The 19442-nt window shown below is 45.5% G+C and overlaps 2 protein-coding genes across 2 annotated transcripts; one reads left to right on the top strand and one right to left on the bottom strand.

The window, feature by feature from the left end:
- Positions 1 to 529: 529 nt before the first annotated feature.
- On the bottom strand, positions 530 to 7113 carry BCS1L (BCS1 ubiquinol-cytochrome c reductase complex chaperone). The gene is made up of 8 exons (XM_078865239.1): positions 6902 to 7113; positions 5241 to 5662; positions 4955 to 5094; positions 3888 to 4082; positions 3256 to 3319; positions 2354 to 2523; positions 1836 to 1953; positions 530 to 1205 (listed from the first exon to the last, which is right to left on the bottom strand). Exons 2-8 carry the CDS (start codon positions 5558 to 5560, stop codon positions 926 to 928), a joined length of 1287 nt encoding a protein of 428 aa, XP_078721365.1. The 5' UTR covers positions 5561 to 5662; positions 6902 to 7113; the 3' UTR covers positions 530 to 925.
- Positions 7114 to 8785: 1672 nt separating this feature from the next.
- On the top strand, positions 8786 to 19125 carry CCDC47 (coiled-coil domain containing 47). Its single transcript, XM_078865225.1, has 13 exons — positions 8786 to 9123; positions 10438 to 10854; positions 11177 to 11275; positions 11577 to 11751; positions 12948 to 13069; positions 13807 to 13872; positions 14030 to 14131; positions 15043 to 15153; positions 15720 to 15805; positions 16420 to 16478; positions 16860 to 16969; positions 17970 to 18137; positions 18897 to 19125. Exons 2-13 carry the CDS (start codon positions 10462 to 10464, stop codon positions 18975 to 18977), a joined length of 1572 nt encoding a protein of 523 aa, XP_078721351.1. The 5' UTR covers positions 8786 to 9123; positions 10438 to 10461; the 3' UTR covers positions 18978 to 19125.
- The last annotated feature ends 317 nt before the right edge of the window (positions 19126 to 19442 follow it).

Genomic DNA, 19442 nt, shown 5'->3' with positions numbered 1-19442 from the left:
GAAAAGTGGATTGGAATGGAAAGTTCTTTTTTCCTGTTGTTTGAAACTGCCCCATCTAATACAATGCTGCCCTGATCTGTAAGTTGCTGATTTACATGACAAATGGACAGTCATATTCGTGGTATATTTGACGTTAATAATTTATTTTAAAGACGAAAAAATCCTGCATGTGTAAATCGAGTGCGAAACCAGTTTCTGGCTTAGTTTATATTCAGTAATATAGTAGTTGTACAAAGTACAATGCAATGGAGGCATGCTGACATTTTAAAACCAATACGATAATTTATATTCTAAACAAAAACAAATAGTGTGATCATTTTTCAGTGAATAAGTTTAAATTCCAGACACCCTACCTACTGGTGTTATTTCAATGACAGCTAACCATGCTGTGCCAATTCAACCAAATGGACATGGCAAGGCTAGTGGTGATTACATTTGTAAGAACAAATATACACAGCAAATTGATTTAGTACAAGAAAACACATCGTAAAAAGAACAATTATTCGTCACAGGCGAGTCTCATGTTTTTATTCCTGAATAGCAATGACAAATGAACAATAAATATACGTTATTATATCAAAATAAAGTCCATCAAGCAATTTAAGTTCACCTGCAATTCTCCAAATCACTGCATTGCGACTTCCACGTGAAAACCTTCATTTTAATATTGTTTGTAAAAGCACAACAATCTTGGTCTATGCAGCCCACTGGCAGAACAATTATCCTGAGCTGGTCGATGCGTGCTGCTCCTCATTCACAATCAACCTCTTCCCTTGACAATTCTAGTAAATGAAGAAGATAACAAGCCTCCGTCCACCATCCTCTTCTCATGGCACCTTCGTAGAGTGATAGTTATCGAAGCTGCAGGCTGCATGCTTGTCACGTGTCAGCAGAGTTTTTGTGGCCCCGTGGGTCAACCCGGTAATCACTTTGCGAGGTCGCCAACGTTACAAATGGCACCCTGTGGGTCCATTTTGTACAGCATGAAATGCCCCTGCACTTGTGCTGGACTCAGCTGCAGCGACTCAGTATTCCCAGTCACCTTCACAGCCAGATCAGCAAGCGCGCCCGCGAAGTTACGCGCTGCTTCGATTGGTTCGTCCGGGTAGAAGCGAAGGAACATCTGTTCCAGCTGCCAGGACGAGCAGTAGCCCACATACTGCTTGAAATCCACGCGTCCAGGGCGGATCAGGGCTGGATCCAGCCTGAAATACAGGGAAATCGATGAAGTGACAGGGAAAAAGTAGCTATTTTGTGCTTCTCTGTGCAGATCGGCAGTTGTTCTATCAATGTTTCACGAAAAAGGGTTGAAAGTGTCAATACATTAGCTCTGGCCTGTTTCTCTCCATAGTGAGGACATAACTTTCACTTTCGGATAAAATCCAATATATATACTAAATGTTCATATTAAGAATGTATTGCTATTAGGGACTTGTCGTTTGGAAAACTGGACAAATTGATCCAAGGGTTATGTAAAATGTGGTGATAACAAAACACAAAAGATTAAATAAAATCCTTTTCAGACAAGATGATGTCACACAGCATGTGCTTGCCTCCTGCCGATGACTCCCCTTATGTGTGATGTTATCTCCTTCGTCATATGTGATATGTCATATCACATATGACGTCACCTCATGCTGGCTTGAATGAGGACAGAGTTAAATAATGTGTGTACATATGATTTTTCTTCTTTGTGAATAAATACCATTGCTCTATAACAAATATACATACATCAATTTAGTTTATAAATTGACACTGAAAATAAACGTTATTAAAAATCACAGGGGATACAGATTTAAACCTTAGCAGAAGACACGTGTAGTCAAATCTCCTACCTGTCGATGTGGTTTGTGGTCATAAAGACGATGCGGGCCTCAGTGGACGCCACTCCGTCCAGCGCGTTAAGAAGTCCACTGAAGGTGAGACGCCCCAGTCCCTGGTAAGCTGAAGGATCTGCATAAAGAAGTCATGAGGGATGCCAGGCTGTTTGGACGTCAGAGGTACACAGGAAACGTAGTTCAATTTTGCGCATTTGTTCTCAGTGGAAAAAAACTTAAATTACTACCCACGTGAAGTTTTGGAATACAATTTATATTGAGTAATCATTTAATACTGTTTCCACAGCAGACTATCTGTAAATCTGAGATAAAATTCGTACCCATGCTCACCAAACAATCTAGTTAAACATCAGCACTGGGGAGACAAAGGCGGCCTGGCATGGTTCTGGCCACACCACTCCCTCGTGCCCCATCCCAGTCTTAATATGTGCGCATTAGCAGCACTTTCCCTGTCTGTGTAGGCTATATAGGTGGCCTTTGCCTTTTTTTGTTTGCAAGTTACTGGACATTCGTACTTTCAGTCGACGTTTCTCGACTGACGAAGGCTGCGTCGACATCCTCCAGCAGAATGAGCGTCTGCTGTGGAGCGACGCTCAGCAGGTGGTTGAGTCGGTCGTCCGAGAGGCTACGGTCGCTCAGGCTCAGAAGGCAGATGCTGTACTCGAGCTTGCCAGCCAGTGCTGTGCTGCAGGTCGACAGTACACATCAAAGGGGCACTGACCAAGAGACACGTTTATTCCATATGGTTCATTCCATTAGCATCCAGATAATATTTGCATGTGATCATAATATTCAGTCCTTTCAATCCACTTCTGGATGAGGCCCTCCTGATGCTGTGCATAAAGTGAGGGTTATTTGAAGGTGGGAACATAGATGGCATAGCATGGTACAGTATATACATGGAATCTGCTGTACTCCCCTCTGCTGATAATGTAGCACAGCCACACAGCAGATTATGACATATATTAATTATATGCATAGTGGTGATTCAGCCAAGCACTATCCAGGATCAAGCCTGGTTAGCGTCTAACATTTCCAGATGGAGCACATTCGGGGTGATTTATTCACACACGGATTTAATCGCCATCATTTAATCTGTTCCCTTTGCTTCATTAGCCTCAAGGTAACAATTATATATATTTTGCATAAGCACTAACTCATTACATCTTTCAGGTTTTATTTTATGCATATATCCCAACAATAAGATACAATTTTAATTAATCACTGACATGCTTACTCATTAACATGAAGAAAGTTACCAGTAACTTCTTGCATAACACCAAATTGCATTTTACGTAGGAAATACACAAGTGGAGGGGACCGTATCTAATATAATTCATTCACAAAATTAATGCAGTGCAATATACGCCAGCTCGAATGTGATGTCTAGGCAGCATCGTTGAGTTGTGGAGCTCACATGAAGCTGCTCTTGCCACAGCCGGGTGGCCCATAAAGCAGATAGCCTCGGCGGTAGGGGATGCCTGTACACAAGAGACAAAACAGTCTTTACATACTGCCAATAATGTACAATTAATTCGTAGAATTGTTTTGCAATAATGTACAATTAATTCGTAGAATTGTTTTGCAATACAATTTGTATTAATGTATAGGTTGAACGAGACCACATCTCAAGACACTATACAGAGACTGTGAGCATATTTATTTTGTAGATAAAGGCGTTCCGAGGAAATCAATTGTTGGGGTTGTACTGTACTTCAATAGGGGCAGAGTCAACAATGAGTTCCAGACAATGCAGGCAGCAGTGGAGAAAGAGGAACCTCTCACTGATCAAAGGTTGACTGGGGGCTTCCAAATAAAGGCTCGGTCACTTGATTAGACAGCGTGTTGAGGAGTAGCGCGAGATTAAAAGGGCAGGGGCAAGTCCATGCAGGATATTGAAAACAATGAGTGCGATCTTGAAAATTAATTGGGATTGGATTGAAGCCAGTGGAGTGATTAGGGTGATGTGGTACCGTTTACGGGTGCAGGTGAGAATGCCAATAAAATAAAAAAATAACCAATGTAAAGCACACAAGGAGGCTTGCATACCACGATCCAAGTACCACTTTGGGTTGCTGATGAATTCATGCACGTCTTGCTTGATCTTGTCAGCGACCCCATCGTGCAGCACCACAGAATTGAGTGGACGGCGTCGGCGCGGGAACCCAAACGGCCGCCACTCGGCGCCCATGGCCGTGTACATCACCGTCTTGCCCTCCTCCTGCCTCAGTGCCAACTCCCGTGCTGCATTAGAGCACATCAACACACATACACAAAGACAAAGATCCCCCAATAGCCTTAACAGACTAGGGGCAAGTGCTGTTAGCGAGCACCTATTAAGGCCGGAACGGTACACGAGGGGGTGGGTGGCCAGCACCACGCCCGACCGCCTTTGTCTCCCTAGCGGCGATGTTTACACACCGCACCAGGTACTCATTTGAGGCTGAGTCGACCTAGGGGAGGCCCAGGACCGGTTCAGATAATCGTCACTGGTGTTTGCCGTGAGCGGGAATCGAACCCGGGTCGCCAGGTTCATAGCGCAGCGCGCTAACCGCTACACTACCGCTCCCCATGACACACATACACACACCTTATTTCACCCACCATATTAACGGTGCCTCTCAGCTTACACCCAAAAAGACGTCCACTGCAGATATGGAGCAATGAGAATAGCTCATGTGCAGGTGCTAGGTGGATTGTTACATCACATGACCGTGACGGCGATGGCTTAGAAGCCTTCATCCAGCAGTGGACTGATTATAATGTCAGCTAAGATTGAAAAGCATGCAGGACTTCACTGTGAGTTGGCACCCTGAAAAATATTTCCTGCAGTTCATCTAGTGTACATCTTGCTAAGACTGTGGATACCAATCACAGGCCAACTCCAGTCTATCAGTAATCCAGAACATATTGATTGAGCGTTTAAGTCCTATTTATATATGCCCTGTTAATATGTATATTGAAATGTTTTCATATTCACATTTCATATTAACATACTACAAAGAAAATATCACTAAGGGACATAGTTTACAGGGCACTGCACAGTGTACTAAAACTATTGGCCAGACGTCCAATTCAAGAAGTGAAGTTGTCTTTGGTGGGAAACATCTGATCACCTTCATTGAGGATGCTGAAGTAGAGCTGCCGATTTCGTCCGAAGGAGGTGAACGTCACAGTTTCAAAGGGAATACCCGTGTTGAGATCCAACATCTGCTTCTCTCGGTTCCGCTCGATCCGGATCAAGTTCATCTTGTACCTGGCCACAGTACACACACGGGGTGAACCACGTGCAGTTATTTAAAATGGCATTTACGCTTCTTTCGGTGTCCCTCGAAAACGCGCCAGGTGTGTGTGTGTGGTGGATACGTGAGCAATTCCTCCGGTGGATGAGCGCCCTCGCACCAGATGACGTGGGTGCCAGGGCTGGGCACGAAGTCGAAGTGGGTGGCCACGCGGCCGCTCTCGTGCTGCAAGAAGGTGGTCTCCACGCTCAAGTGCTGCGTGTGTTCCGCATGGTGCGTCACCCAGCTCAAAAGCCAGTGATAGCTCTTGTCCCGGCTTGACACCTCCAGTGTGGTCACACAGTGGCGCCGGAACGCCACGGCCGCTGCCTGCCCGCCTTTCCGCGCCACGGCCAGCGCTGTGCCCACCCCGACCAACCCAAAGCCCGCGCTGAAGTACGGGTTGTCCTTGAGGGCGGATATGAAGTCCGACAGCGGCATCGCGCAGGGCCGTCAGTCAGTCACCCTCTTCCCTCGTGGGAAAATACGGTGCAGGATGTCTCACCACCTCCTTTGCCCGTGGTGGTGGTGGCGATGGCTGAGCTGTAATGAGAAATACATTTTTTAAAAATAAATGCAGAATGGGGTGGAGCGGTGGTGCTGTGGTTAGCACACTGTGCTATGAATCTAATGACACGCGTTTGATGTTCGGCCAAGAGTAACATCAGTGGCGATATCTCAACCGGTCATGGGCCTCCCCGCTTCACCAAGCCGCACCGACTAGTATGGCAAAGTGTGGTAAAAAAAAAACAACCACAATGACTAAGACGGCGTGGGGTGACTTATATTTAGCAGTGATTTGAATAAGAGCTAAACATTATAAAAAAAAATCTGGCCAAGCATGGAGGCAGCAGCAATGTGCATTTTTGACCAGTTATAAAAGCTGAGTAGCAGTGTCAGCATGGGGCACTAGCAGGGTTATACTGGTAGTAACCTCCTGGTTACACCAGGGAGGGGCTGGGTGGGGAGGGGCTGGGTGGGGCTGGGTGGGGAGGGGCTGCTCACCCCGTGGTGCCCTTATAAAACTCAACGTTTAACCTACTCATGCCGGCTTGTGCCCGCCCTCACAGTCGGGCATATTTGCGGAATCCACCACGCCGCCGTTGACCCTGGCCATTGACCGAGCAACCCAACGTTACTACCAGCTCCCTCCGCAGGGATGTGTTAAACTATGGCGAGGACAACAAAGCAAGTGGGATAGCACTAAGCTCGGGGAGACTAATGTGTCGAGGGACGGCAATGTAATAATCGTGGGACGAGACAGGAATATACGTATCGGAGATATGAATGCACGGACAGCCAGCATTGTACGCGTTGGAGAAGGCATGTGCAGAGGGACAGCACTGTAGGCAATTGGTAGAGAAATTTAATAATTTAGGGCCAGCAATGTAAGCCTGGAATGTTTATACAAGCATAACAGGGATGGCACTGTAAGTAAAGGGGCAGCAATGATAGCACGGGAAACAGCAATGCGGGCATTGACGAAGCACAACAGAAACGCAAAGGCCACAGGGAGAACACTGTACAGCACGATGAACTGCAATGTGTGGGAGACCGTAAAAAGAGGCATGGAGGGACATCAATGCACGAATGAATGTGAACGTCAGCATGGGAGACGTTAAATTAGCAACGTGCGGGAGACAGCAAAGCAAGCATTGAGAAAAGGGCGCCATGCGCATGAAGGGACCGCAATGTATGACAGACAGTCATGTAAGCACGGCAGAGAGCACATTCTAAGCGGAGGCTTATGCCCTGGACAAGCTGTCAGATGCACAGTTTTACCCGTTCCAGGTTGTGAGGGCTGTTACGGGCTGTTGTCTCTCCTGACATTAAGGCTGCCTGGACATCTGACCCCCTCCCAGGGGGCCCTCTTAATCTATTCTGTAATCGCAACTCGGACGGGAAACAACAACCGAGCACTTTGCCCCAGCACTGACATTGACAGCCGAACGCACGCGCGTTTCACGCAGCCACCACCACCCTCCCCCTTACTGTACGCACTGTACTGCGGGTCCACGTGACGCTTCTCGCGTGACGCAGGGCGTTGTCACGTGACGCAGGGGGCCGTCACGTGACGCGTTCCAACGCCACGTGGAGGTCTGCAAAGCCACGTGCGCGCCGGCCAAAGTGCCCTTCCACGGTGACATTCGTCTGACACCGAATTAAAAATAACAACACCACGGCTACTTAGACTTTTCCAGTGAGGAACACAGCACTTGGCATGGGCGGGGAGGGTTTGGCGCAGTCGCTTTCGTGCACTGCGTAAACGAACCTCGTTGAGTTCGATTCCAGGACTCGGCGAAACAATGAAATCACATCGAGCGATATCAGGAGCAGGTTCTGAGCCAACCTTGCACCACTCCCGTACAGACCAGAATAAAGAATACAACCCCCACCATCTACACGGCGTGGATTCGCCTTAATTTCAACAGTGGGATTACAACAGGACTGTGAAACTAGACTTACTCTCACTAATACAGCACGATACGTTTCATAGTATTCTCATATGTAGCCTGACAATTTATTTGGTATTTATCCTGAGTAAGATTCCAAGCCATGTCGAACAAATTATGTATGCACCGGTTATCGTCCCTCACCCACCATTCAACCCGTATTGATCAGCGTGGTGAGGTAGAGTCAATCAAGCCCAGTGATTGACACGCTGTGAGGTCTGTTCTTCACAGTGGATAGCAACAAAGGGCTGTCAATCATTATTACGAGACGAAATAAGCGACTTGAATCGCTGGTAATGATGCATGGGGAGTACATTGTGCAGATTAGGGCACAGGGTGGAGAGTGGGTGTATAGTGACCTCTGGTGGAACCAAGACGATTTGACTTGGGATATTTTGTGGCAATTAGATAATTATTGAACTAGGACCCAGTTCCCCAGCATTGGTTCAAGCAAGCGTGATCCTGAGGTAGCGTGTCTTTAATCACTGATGTTGAAATTATGCGCATTCAGAAGGCCGTGGGGGCCGATGGCATGCGTAGAAAAATACTTTGAGATGTTTTTCGTGGGGAGACAGATATGTGCTAGGAGACATTGTATTTTCTTTGGGTCTTTCAGTAAAGTCACGTAGATAGGTTCAAATAAAATTAAAAAAATAACAAAAACTACGACCTTTCGATCACAACACAAGCAAGCGATCGTCATCCTCTTTTTCCCTCCTGATGACGATCGCTTGTGTTGTGATCGAAACGTCGTAGTTTTTAGTTATTTTGTTGTTCTTTTCTTTGAACCTATCTACGTGACTTTACCGAAAGACCCAAAGAATTTAAATTCCTGCAGTCACGAAAGCTTTAAGTCAAGAGATATTGCTTATTCCAATTAGATCCGCGCATAATCGAATCTCGATTATCTACAGATTCACCTGCAATGCGGAGTCGGCACGCTTTAATCGGTCTCACCGGAGTCGAATACGCGATTACCCAAGTGTCGATTCACCCGCTCCCCACCGGCTCACATTCGCCCCGCAAGGTTTGGCGAGAACCAACAATATTCATCCTGGAGAAATCAGATAATCCGTGAAGCTCTTTTTCACAGATGTCCGGTCGTGTTGGTGTTGTCCCATTGGGGAGGGGGCCCTAAGTAGGTATTTCTTGGGTGGGGGGGGTGTGCTCATTCGATGATGTATTCCTCCTGGGTTGACATAGGAGATGTTGACAAAAGCTAAAGATTGAGAAATGTAAGACACGCGTGAGATGAGAGATGTGACATGAAGATGAGACAAAAACGAAAACGCGGTGGAGTGTGGAGACGTCGGAATTCGAGCTGAAATCTGGTGCGTCCCAATTTGTTTCATGAATTTTCGAGGGCTCTGATTGTCACACGGCTGTGTAGTAGCGCCCCTTAGCGGATGCCGCTGGCCCAAGCTTATCCGCTCTTGGGAGCGCAACGCTGCGGTGGTCGGGCAGTCGAAAGCGTCTCGTATTTAATAGCCCAGACGACGCATCTCACGCGGGCTGGACCGAATTATATGGAAGAAGAAAAAACCCGTGGAGGTGAGCGAAATGTACAATTTCTTTAGCTGCAACCGCACGGTAACATGCTCGCGTGATGGACTGTGGCGTGCGCGTGTGGCATTTGCAGTGCGTGGTGGCATTTGCAGTGCGTGGTGGCATTTGCAGTGCGTGGTGGCGTTGAGGCTGAAGCGGTGGTGGTGGTGGTGGGATGGGGTTGCAGTGTTGGGGGTCGTCAGTTTGTCTGCTGCCGGTGCTGATGGTGATGGCAAAAATGGAAATGTCTCACGGGGTGCACCGGAGTGCTCTTCTGTAGTGGCCTCAGGGCACGCCACTGCCAAGCACGAACATTGTCGCACATTTCGATGATAGCCGCTGCTGCTGCTGATGATGTGGGGGGTTGGGGATGAGGGAGGCACAGACCGGAGGAAGGAGGAGGCGTGGGGGAGCTGGGCAGGCAACCCCAGTGCTCGTGAAACCGAATTGTGCCGCAAGGATGGATATATATATAAATGGATCATCATTGTCGTGATCAGACATGGGTTGGAGAAATAATAGGTTACGTTTGAACATTTAGAGAACGTTGGCCGTCCGAAATGTGATGGTGACGTGCTCATTAAAACAACTCATGGGAATAGAAGTGTGTGAATGAAGAACTTAAAGGAACGCTGAAAAGTTGGATACGTTAATGGATGTATCCGGTCCTCATAATTTGCAGTATGATAAATCTAGCTTTGGCAGGCCACGTGAAAAGAGAATAAAATGGTGAAGGTGTTCCAGAACACTTGGGGATGTGAAGGAATGTACCAGCCTGGGGAAAGTTCAAGAGAATGGTGAATTCCGGCGATTAATGGCGTGACATGGTTGAGAACTTTTTAACCAATAACACTTGATGTTGATAATTTATTGTAATCGGTTTTCAAATGAACCAGTTATGCAGATTGTAAAAGCAGCCGACCCATTCATTACCTAAATGTTTTTTTTTTTATAAACGTGTTTAATTGAATAATGGAATTGTGTTAAACTGGCTGGATAGCCTACTCATTTTTATGCTTACCACTCAAACCACAACAGCATAGTCTAATTTAAAGTGGACGTTAAATAATACTTGACAGTCGTTCACAGAAGCATTTAACTGAATGATGGTGACCCAAATCCCAAGGTTTTAGAAGTACCCTCTAACAATTTTTGTTGTGGTGCAGCTGTTGTGTGGCCAATTCCAATATCGGATTGCATGTGTCCCCTTACCCTCTTCCTTTCCCAGTCTATCTGCCTCCCTGTATTCCTGCATCCCAACTTCTCTGGCTTCCCATCTCCCCATCTCCCTCCCTGCCTCTCTACCTCCATCTTGCCTAGGCTCCCTGCCTCTCCACCAGTGCCATGCGGATGGACACTCTGCTGGAGCTGGCTGTGCCGCTTGCTGCCCTGTTGGTTCTTGGGAGCCGTCCGACACGTGGGAGCCTCCACTTTCAGTACGACCACAACGATGACAATGGCGGCCGTGACAGAGATGAGGATGACTTTGCAGAGTTTGAAGACTTTGGTGAAGACGAGGATGGCTTCTTCCCGGAGTCTGGGGGGGAACGTACCCCAGCACCCCCCATCAAGAGCCACGCGCCGTGGGAAGACGCACGGCCAAGCGCGGAGAGGGCAGCCCGTCCGACAGGGGCCGTTGATGATGACGAGGACGATGACGGAGAGGTCTCGGATGAGGACGATGAAGTGAACGGAGAGGCTGCGGATGACTTTGAAGATTCCGATAACCCTGACGAGGTCTTAGCCAGAGGCAAACAAGCACAACATGGCCCCATTCTCCCCGTGTAACACAAATCTATTTCCGAATGCATTGATTAACATGCAAACAACTGTTTTATTTGCGCACTGCTCAATAATAAAACAAATTTGTGTCCACTTGTGTGTGTGTGTGCCACTGTAAATGCAATTGTTGCAGCTTGCTTTTTAAAATATGCACACTTCCTAATAGTTGCAAGCGTACATACATTTATACATACATCTTATTTGTCCACGAAGTGAGGGTCTTCATGCCTGTGTATGCGGGTGTGCGTCTGCACGTTTATTTGCGTGCGACTGTTAGGATGATGTTGAACAGTTTGACGAGGAGGAGTTTGAAGGGATCAGGGACAAGTCTGGCGGGAAGAAGCACAGCATTGACACTCCGATTCGCATTGTAGTGGTAAGTAATGCTGGCTAAGAGGTACGATGTTGTGGACTTAATGAACCCTTGGCTGTGTTCATCGTTTTTTGTGGTTGACGTGTGACAACAGCTTCTTTGTAATTCTGTCATCATTTACAATTACCTGCATTGATTAATGAATACAACTTTCAGCAGATTAATCAATGTTAAATAACATATCGATATAGCATATATCTAACCTCGTCAGCCAGCGGGAATAAACACAATTGAATTTTACATTACGTTTTTAGACTGAGGCAGACACTCTTGTAACATGTGGCGTCGGCGGTCCTGTGCTCAGGTGCCAGACCATTTGCAGAACGGATGGGAGAGCTATTACCTGGAGATCCTCATGGTCACGGGGCTGCTCGCCTACATCGTGAACTACATGATCGGCCGCAACAAGAACAGCCGCCTTGCACAGGCCTGGTTCAACTCGCACCGCGAGCTGCTGGAGGCAAACTTCTGCCTCGTGGGTAAGCCATCTCGTTTGCCGGACTCGTGTTTCTTCCGCGCGTAACATTAAGCGCCACTATATTAAAAGTACACTGAACTCGCTTGCGCTTAGTAAAGCATCGCATACAGAGTCAGCTTTTTCTTCAGCTAAGCAAATATCGCATAACGCTGAATGGACTTGTCTGCGGATTTCATTCTCTCTCAGCAGTACTTGAATTTCACAACTGTATTTGGTCATTTTTAATTTCACCGTGTAATGAAATTGTGTATTTAATTTGTAGTGCTGAGCCTAAGCCAGTGGTTGGTTTACACTTGATCAGAATTTGTAATGATTTTGTTGCCATATATAACATTGTATTTGATAAATACAGTATCCACATTTCATACAGTATCCACGTTTTAGCCTAAGCGAACTGTATTTGTTACATACTTAATGGGTCTTCAAGTTGATGGTCTAATAGTATTTAAATGACCCATATACTGTGACCACAGTCATGTTACATGTCGAAAGTCTTCACATATATCACGCATTGTGGAAATGTATATTCCCTAAAATATTGTAAAGCACTTTTTGTAAAATGACCGTAAAATTTCACACTTGAGTAATGTTTATGTGATTTAAAGTCATATATATTACATAGAGGACATGCATATAATATATAACTCCCCCAAATTTTTCATAAATTATCATGATATATGATCACAATTCCACTTAAAAATGCACTATATTTCATAATGGTGCAGTACATTTAGCATTTCTTGTGGTTTCAATAATGATATGAACCACACAAAATACAAGAATACAAAAAACTATGAATTCATAAAGACAATAAGTGATTCAATGTATTGTTCCATGGTGACTATTCCGCACAACAGCAATTATTGTGAATTGGCATAGTTTTAATATATCTTGCAAACAATTGTACCTGTCCTTTACCTATGAATAAGTCATAGCAATGAGTCATCAGGTTGAGCAGTCGTGTAGTTGATAGCGCACTGTGCTACGAACATGGATCTCTGTGTTTGATTCCCAGCCATAGCTAACATCAGATATCGGAACAAATCCTGCCTCATCCCTCCCCACCATCACCAACCCACACTGACCAGTATAGTCAAATATTGTCAAACAACCCCTCCAGCCGACAGAGTGCAGGGAGGCCTTCATCCACCACTTGATGGACAAAGTGACGTGAATATGACGAGTCCCTTATTGCAGGTGACGATGGCACAGCCAAGGAAGTGATGAGCACTGGTGCGCTGAACCAGGAGAACGAGCACGTGTACAGTCTGTGGTGCTCGGGTCGCGTGTGCTGCGAGGGCATGCTGGTGCAACTCAAGGTGAGCTGCTGTTACTGGCTTTGTGTGGTCGGCACGAACCCTGGTGCAAGAAATAATATATGGGCCCCGTTAGACCTTTCACCCCTGCCCCCTCTCTTCGTAACCTGGTGTCTGAGCCCCTCCGGCCCATGGGCCCCGGTGCAGTGGCACCGTCTGCGCACTCGATAGGCGTGCCACTGGCCGCTGCTCGCTGTTTGCTTGTACGTACACAGTACTGAAAGCGACAATCTGACAACGCATTTAATGTCTCAAAAGTGTCACTTGACTTATTAAGATAGATTTTATACATTTACATTTTCTCACATTCACTGTGAAGGACTTGCTTTGGGTTTGATATGACTACAGTGTCATCTTGTCTACCTCTCAGTTATAATCACCTTCAAAGTTTTCAAGCTCTAGCCATGCATAAGCTAAATGTAACTACGCTGCAGAGCCCAACAAATAATTTCAGTTTTTTTTTATTCAGCTGACGAATGTATCGAAGGGCAACATTTATGACGTAAAATAAAACAATTAGAATGTTTTTTTTTAAACAAAGACACATTTGATTGATTTTGTTTTACCCTAAGAAAACTGAAGAAGATCCAGCCAATGAAGCACAATTAACACGGTCTGGTCATTGAGGTGATAAGCTTTTAATCAAGTGAAAACAAACAAACATAACACGTGAGGACTGCAGACATCTCACATGTGACGCGTTGTCATGTTGTATTGCCATGCGTTGGGTGTGGACACAGTTCCTCAAGCGTCAGGACCTGCTGAACGTGCTGGCTCGCACGATGAGGCCCACATCAGATCAAGTGGTACGTACTGCCCAGGGTCGTGGATGGTGGGTTCTTGCAGCAATAGTGTTTTCACGACGTTGCCGCCCGTTGCTCAGGCACCCATTTATTCGCCACTCTCTGACGTATCGACTGCCCATCCGTTGGAAATTCACTTGAATGTTGTGCTTTCCTGTAGAACATCAAGGTAACAATGACCATCGATGACATGGACAGCATGGTGTTTGCTGTGGGGACGAAGAAGGCTGTCAGCCGGCTACACAAGGAGATGCAGGACCTGGTATGTCATTTTCTGCTTGTAAATATGACTGCAGTGCACGTTTGCATTTGTAAACAGGATGCCTCATGCAGGCACGGATCATTGTGTGTTTGTGCAATGTGGTTATGCTAACGACAGCGATAAACTTGGCAATTCTGCCACCCCGTCTCCTCATGCCGATTACAAAAGCAATATTACGTTGTACTCGTGGTGCTTTGCCGTCGTTATCTGTATTGCATATAGTTGTTTGCATTGTCACAGTGAGCAGGTGCATCTACTTGAACCCCAGTAATTATGACTACATTTGTAAAAAAAATCCAGCTCATGCTTGTGGATACATGCTGCATGGAAAATGTGTTTGTATTACCGAGTGAAAGCAGTGTTGGGTTTTTGGCAGACTAAAGTAATAAGTATATGTGTTTGGCCACTACGTTTTTGCAGCTGTAATTTAATGTATTATTTTATGACAAGTAAATATTGACTTTTCAATATGTGTGTGCCTCTTGGTGGTGGAAGAGACATGTGTGAGATATGGATGTGCTTGGAATTACAAAGAGATAGAAAGGGGAACATGATAACATACGCGGATTAAAAACCGGGTTAAAACAATATTTTTACTTCATAAAAACAAGTGACCTTGCGCAGAACACATGAATAAAATAGATAATGGCTGATGGTTGAGAGATAACTATGGAGTTGCAACCAAGGAAGGGACTGCGCCCAATAGTTCGTCCACTGCAGAGATTAAGTGATAAAATATACTCGTGTGGAGCTGCTAGATGGATTGTTACATTGCAAGACCGTGAGAAATGGGGATGGCTTGAGGTCTTCATCCAGCAGTGGGTTCATCATGGCTGCTGATGATGATTCACCGTGCAGGAGCTCTTACCTCTAGTTCACCTTCTTTTGTGCTCGCGCTTACCCATTGCTAGAGCTTGTACTGCACGGACAAACCCAAGCCTCTGGGCCGCTACGGGCTGCCTGACTCACTGGTGGTGCTCAGCGAAAGTTCTGAGATCACTGACTGCCTTTTGGACCCCAAGGTGATGCACGGCCCTAGCATCAACAACATCTACCACTCTCTACTAAGCGACGGTGATGTTACCACAACGCCTGTGCCAGGCTAGGTGCACTTTTAGGCCACGTGAGGTGTCTAAGGCTCGCTGGCATGAGGTCATGGGACAGACCAAGGTGTTATGGCTAACTGGCTGAGATGACTCGTAGATATATCAACTGTGCCAAAAACTATGCATGGCTCCACACAGGCTTACTGCTGAGCTATTGAAGGGCATAGTAGTACACTGTAATGTAGATATTAAAAGCCTAATTTTATTTGCAGTTGCACACGATTGTGAACCAGTGCCATGGAGCGGATTTCCAAGACAACTCTTTCTGATACGAGCCTGTATGTGTCAATAAAGTAGAAGAATGTTTTTTTAAAATGTAGATCTCTGCACGTTATGCACGTTATTTTTTTTTAATTGTGTTGAAAAAATCTACAGTTTCTTTCCTTGAAAGATGAGCCCCGGCATATCAGGAACACTGCCTAAGATGTGAAAAAAACCAAAACCACAAGTCGCATTTTTGTTTGGGTAATTTTTGTTTGCAGATGATCAGCTTTGTAAAGGCGCATGCCGACACCATCGAGTCCATCCACATGTCCGACCAGCACTCAGGGCCCAAGGTCACCCAGGAGTAAGTCTTCATTCATTCATACAGTATATACAACTTCATGCATTCAGTTACCCACGTGCTACCTATATTATATTCTATAGCTTAAAATGATCAGAATTACAGAAAACATTTACATGTAATATATAAACAAATTAACGTATCAAATCATATTATTTCATTGGAACCTCATTTGCCAGTAAAAAATATGATAATTGCTTTTTTACCCTTCTATCTGGCAACAAAACTGACACATTTTTTACAAGGAGTCATGTTTACATAGACCACAATACCTGCAGTCATAATGCAAACAAAAAACATAACTCTGATAATGTATGCACTGTCCTTGAAGTTGATTGGTCCACACCCGAGACATTATCAGAGTTATGTTTTTTGTTTGCATTATGACTGCAGGTATTGTGGTCTATGTAAACATGACTCCTTGTAAAAAAGGTGTCAGTTTTTTTGCCAGATAGAAGGGTAAAAAAACAATTATCAAGTCATATTATTCTTAGATAATGCATCTTAATTGAAATAATATTCCTCATGGAAAATGTTGTTTTCTGTAAATGCTGTATTTAGGGAAAGTGCTGCGATGGGTTTGTGTGGTAAAGTGTGTGTGCTTTGTGTCTCTTTAGGGAGGGCCAGCCCATAAAGCTCCCTGATGCAAAAAAGTGTTTGTTGTTTACATTTAATGGTGAGTTGGAACTTTAGTTATAGGGCACTGGAACCCTCCGTATGATTTGTGGAGCAAAAATCTAAGTATGAATGCATGTTCAAATGCTACATGCTCCACAGTTAGAAACAAAACTCGCAAGGAAATGCATACATCCGATACTTGTAATTTTATGGGTATGGATTGGCATAAACAAAAGTTTGCCAACGTAATGCTTGGTACAAAAACAATTGTTTCCATTGAACATAAAATATATTACATGTATAATTAGCAAATACAATGTCTATGCCACAATTCCCTTTATATGCCAGTATCAACGTGCACTCATAAATTATGTATGTGTCTATTGTTCAAGTAAGGACTATTCTGTGTACATGATGAGTGTGTGCACGTGTCTGTCAGTGCCTGGAGCAGGCCACACATCCCCGCGAGACATGGAGGGCATGCTGGGTCTCATGAAGATGGTCATCTACTGCATGGACAAGATGAAAAGGTTTCGGCTCGGCAAAGAGGTGAGCAGTGCAGTAGTGGAGGGGTGGGATGCATGGTACAGAAGCTATAAGTGAGGCTAGGTTCAGGCTAACACTTCTGTGGGGCAGTAGGGCTGTGGGTGAGCATCACTTGCTGTATTGAATTCTGAGTGTTATGTTCTCTCCAAAATTCCTCATCTCAAAACTCGATGGATCCAAATTCCCACTGTCAGACTCCATGCCTGCATCTGTCAAAAGAGGCCACAATATCCTAATACTCCAATAACTCCACTGGCTCCCAATCTAATCCACGATTGATTTCAATAGCACACTCACTGCCTTTAAGATCATGCATTAACTTTCCCCTGCCTACCTCACTCTACTCCTCCGAAGGTACTTTTTGCTCCAAAAACCAAGGATTTTGGTTGAAGCCCCCAGTCCATCTTCACTCAGTGGGCGGTCGCTCAATCTCCTCTGCTGCCATTATTGTCAGGAACTCTGCCCTTGTTCAAGTCCAGGCTCAAAACCTTACTTTTAAAAAATCCTTTATATTAAGTTCACTTGCTTGTTTGCTTGCGCGCTTATGACCGTGCAAATCTTTCTGTCGTTTTTTAACCCACTTCCCGTGATCCAATCGAGTTGACATTTTGCACACAGACTCGTTGTGCGTGACAATTTATTTTCGTGAAAAAAAAATTCCTAAATTTTACACTTTTTAGGAAAAAATTAATTATATTTAATTACCAATTGCTTAATGGTGGCAGGCAATCATCTGACCCATAGGTGGCAGCCATCTCAAGCCAGAGGATGAGAGGACTCTAGCCGCCACGCATATAAAGGATTTATAGTGAAAAACTTTGTTTTTACGGGTTAATTTTTCCCTGCCTATGACTGACTGCCCCACTCTGCCAAATAAAATTCTTGCTTTTTCTATACAGCATCTTTAAACGCTACGTAAATGTTCATTCTATTGTAATGCCATTTGGTGTTTATGATGGGGACACCCTTAATATGTGTGCGTGCTTCTGCCTGCTCCTATTAGGCCAAGCAGAAGGCGGAGCGCAACCGAACGCGCGTGGAGGAGAACTTCCTGAAGCTGACGCACGCGCAGAGACAGGAGGCGGCGCAGAGCCGGCGCGAGGAGAAGAAGCGCGCCGAGAAGGAGCGCATCATGAACGAGGAGGACCCCGAGCGTCAGCGCAAGCTGGAGGTGCCGTGCGTGCCGAGCGTGTTCCTATGGGTGTGTGCATGTGGGTGAGTGTGTGTGTTTGTGTGCATGGGGGAGCGGTAGCGTTGCTCTGTGAACCCAGTGACCCGAATTGCATTCCCGCTTACAGTCAACACCGGGTCTGGGCCTCTCCTAGGTTGACGCAGCCTTAAATGAGTACCTAGTGCAGTGTGTAAACATCAGCCCTGGGGAGACAAAGGTGGCCAGGCTTGGTGCTGGCCAACCAGCCACTCGTGTATCGTGCCGGCCTCAATAGGTGCTTGCTAACAGAACATGTCCTAACAGTCTGTTGACAGTTCCATGGGGGATCTTTGCATTTTGTCTTTGTATTCTTGTGGAGGTGTGCCTATGGGTAGGTGTGTGTGTGTTCCTGTGATTGTGTGTGTGTGCTCCTGAGAATTCACTCTGGACGGTAGTAATGGACACTGCCTGTCGCCTGGCACCATGGTGGCACATGGTAAAGCCATTGCACCCACGACTACCGTTGCTTGTGTCTACACATCAACGTGGGTGTTTTCATCTGCAACTGAGCCAATTCAAGTGAATTGAATGCAAGGGCCTGCCACATCCCCCATTAGCGGCCCAGGAACTCTCTTTTTTCCGTTTTCTAATCTGTTTTTTTCCCTTGTGGTTTCTGTACAACGTCTTGAGATGCAGTTGCACTGAAGTGCTCTGCAAATACAAATAGTGGTTGCTGTCGTTGATAAACTGTTTGGCCTCTCATTTCTGTTTACTTTCTAGGAGGTGCAGATTCGCCGTGAGCAAAAGAAGAAGGAGAAGAAGCAGATGAAGATGAAGCAGATCAAAGTGAAGGCCATGTGAGCAGAGTTGTTGCTAGGGGCGGAGCGACGTGTTGCTATGCTTGGCTCCTGGTGGGCAAAGCAAGAGATCACGATTTTCTGACGCATTTCCGCGGTCAATTTGAGTGTTCCCAGTGATAATTGTTTTTTTACCCTTTTATCTGGCAACAAAACTGACACCTTTTTTTTTACAAGGAGTCATGTTTGCATAGACAACAATACCTGCAGTCATAATGCAAACAAAAAACACAACTCTTATAATGTATGCACTGTCCTTGAAGTTGATTGGTCCACACCCGAGACAGCTAGTGCGCCTTTTGGCGTCATCTGGTCCAACAGCATGTGAGACTAGGCTCTAAGGAAAGCTGTCTCGGGTGTGGACCAATCAACTTCAAGGACAGTGCATACATTATCTGAGTTATGTTTTTTGTTTGCATTATGACTGCAGGTATTGTGGTCTATGCAAACATGACTCCTTGTAAAAAAA

Source organism: Lampetra fluviatilis, chromosome 2 (genome assembly GCF_964198595.1).
Source record: "Lampetra fluviatilis chromosome 2, kcLamFluv1.1, whole genome shotgun sequence".
Classification (NCBI taxonomy): Eukaryota; Metazoa; Chordata; class Hyperoartia; order Petromyzontiformes; family Petromyzontidae; genus Lampetra; species Lampetra fluviatilis.
This window is presented reverse-complemented; position numbering and strand designations above follow the sequence as displayed.